At 53.2% G+C, this 2,500-nt stretch overlaps 1 protein-coding gene across 2 annotated transcripts in view; it reads right to left on the bottom strand.

Annotated features, from left to right (window-relative positions):
- Positions 1-1,715, bottom strand: part of fscn2b (fascin actin-bundling protein 2b, retinal) — an 18,704-nt gene extending 16,989 nt beyond the window's left edge. For both annotated transcript variants that reach the window (XM_076298903.1, XM_076298904.1), the window contains exon 1: positions 890-1,715. In XM_076298903.1, coding sequence (XP_076155018.1) covers positions 890-1,715 — 826 coding nt within the window. The remainder of the gene's footprint in view (positions 1-889) is intronic.
- Between the last annotated feature and the right edge of the window lie 785 nt (positions 1,716-2,500).

Here is a 2,500-nt window from a genome sequence, read left to right as displayed (position 1 = left end):
AATAAAGTGGAAATTACAAAGACTATCAGGGACAACAAAACTGCAACACTACTTTAGATTTTAGGATATACCCCAGACCATAAAAATAGAGTTTTAAAGGAACCATCTGGAGCAGACTAAGCTTTGCCAAGGACTAGCATCCACTGACATTCCCCCAAGCCTTTAGTCTTTAGCTGATGACTGCATGTCATGTTTTAAACAGATGACAAGTCCTAGAGGCTTAAAGACTACAATACCCAGCATTCCACACATCAGTCCCTGCCTTTGAATGACATGGTTGCTGCATACCTGGCTCTGGTTACTCTGTGAGGTATCGCATTGTAGCTAATGTCAGGAGCAGTAATGCTAGTCCGCCAGTGTCACTTAAAGTTGTAATGAAGTCTGTTATACCATGCACAAGCCGCACTTAAAATACAAGAGGAATAGACAGTCTGATGGATTGAATGCCAAGCATGTGAGGCTGATCTTTGGAGATAGTTTTTGTGTACTGTGCGCTGGAAGAGCCTACAGTGCCTCAGAACACAGTTTTGTGTAGACATTTTCCTGCCTTTGAAGGGATTCTTAAAAGAGTAATGACTGTATGAAATGATACATGATGAATAAGTGTGAAAACAGATCAGAGCAGAAGTATGTGGCACACACACACACACACACATACACGTTGCATGTTAACACTCGATTGCATTATGTCCATCTAATTGACGACAGTTTATAGAATATATTCAGTTGTCCATATATGTACATGCAAACACACACACACACACACACACACACACACACACACACACACACACATACAGATACACACACATACAGAGACACACACACATTGCATGTCAAGTCTCAACCACAGAGTCACTGTCTTGTCCAACATGATTGAGCGACTCACCTTGTCGGATGGAGACAAATCTGTTGTTGGCCGCCTGCAACACCACCTGCGGGTGGCTCTCCTCCAGGTCGAAGAGCTCGTCCTTGCCTGGCTTGGAGCAGCGTCCCGAGCGCAGCGTGCCCGTGGGGCCCATGGGCGTCAGGTACTTGCCCTCGCAGTCCTTGAAGGCCAGCTTGCCGCACTTGAACTCCAGCGTGTAGCCGGTGGCGCGTCCGTTCTCGGCGGTCAGCTTGCCGTCGTTGCCCAGGAAGCGGCTGTCGCTGGTCTTGAGGCAGTACTTGCCGTCCAGGTAGACGAGCGTCAGGAGGGCGTCCACTCCCCACGGGATGTTGCTGTCCACCGCCACCTCGCCCTCGGGCGCGGACAGGTGCGCGTATCGCTTGCGGGCCACGCTGAGCAGGTTGGCCTGCGGGTGCAGCGCCAGGTGGACGGCCCAGAGCTCGCGTTCGCCGATGGCCTGCGCGAAGCACGACAGGTGGTCCGCGTTGCCGCCGAAGAAGCGCAGGTGCGGCTTGGATTGGAGCGCCCAGCGGCCGTCGGACTGGGCGACGATCAGGAAGCGGCAGTCGGCCGCGGCCTCGGGCGACTCGGCCTCGCACGTCACGCGCCCGTCCTTGTCGGCGGCCAGGTAGCGGCCCAGGTGCGAGCGCAGGTAGACCACCGGCGCGTCGCGCTCGTCCTGCTCTAGCGTCCAGCGCTGCTTGCGCTTGAGGCTCGGCGCCGACGCGTTCACCTTGAAGCCGAAGGCCTCGGCGGTCAGGTATCGGCCCTCGTGGTTGATCAGGCCGAACTGCAGCTTCAGCGGCTTGTTCCCGTTGGTGGGCATGGCGGTCTCGCAAACGAGCGTCCCCTCCTAGAGGACTCTGGGTAGACTCAGGGAGAGGAAGCGGTGGTGGTGGTGGTGGTGGTTGTTGGGGGAATGAAGGAGAAAGAGAGAAAACAGAGAGAGAGAGAGAAAGGGAGGGATGGAAACAGAGATTGAATCAAGACAATAAAAAAAACGAGCAGTCTGTCGGTCCTCAACAGTTGATGGTTTCCCTCCTCTTCGCCTTTTCCTCCTCTCTGCGGTGGCTTCTCCCAAGGGTGTCCTCAGCAGTGGTAAGTCCTTAACGCTCTCCCCCGCTTATCTTCGCTTGTCTTCCAGGTTGTTCCGCTCCCTCAGCCTCCTCCGCCACCTCCCCCCTCCCACTCCTCTGCTTATGTCTGGCTGCTATCAGTCCTCGCGATTGGGCCCCTTGTCCGTTCACCACAGAAAAAATAAGTGTGATTCTCTACTCTCTCGCTTCTTTTTTTTCTCGCTTTTTCTGTCGTTTTATGTATCTCTCTCTCTCTCTCTGTGTTGCACTGAAGAGCTGTTCTCTCTCTCTCTCTCTCTCTCTCTCTCTCTCTCCTCTCTCTGTTTTTTCCTCTTCTTCCCCACTGTTTCCTAATAAGCTCAGATTAAAATCAGCAGGACTCAACACCTCAATCCAGAGAGCTGCTTACGTCACGCTGATCCCAGCCGCTCTCTCTCTCTCTCTCTCTCTCTCTCCTTCTCTCTCTTTTCTCTATCTCTTTCACTCCCTTCCTTATCTCTAGTTTTTTCTTTCCCCTCTCCCTCCCTCCCTCCCT

This window comes from Alosa pseudoharengus, unplaced genomic scaffold, assembly GCF_046254945.1.
Source record: "Alosa pseudoharengus isolate Yale_2024_CS ecotype anadromous, Long Island Sound unplaced genomic scaffold, YU_APseudo_1.1 YU_APseudo_1.1_scf_21, whole genome shotgun sequence".
In the NCBI taxonomy this organism is placed as follows: Eukaryota; Metazoa; Chordata; class Actinopteri; order Clupeiformes; family Clupeidae; genus Alosa; species Alosa pseudoharengus.
This window is presented reverse-complemented; position numbering and strand designations above follow the sequence as displayed.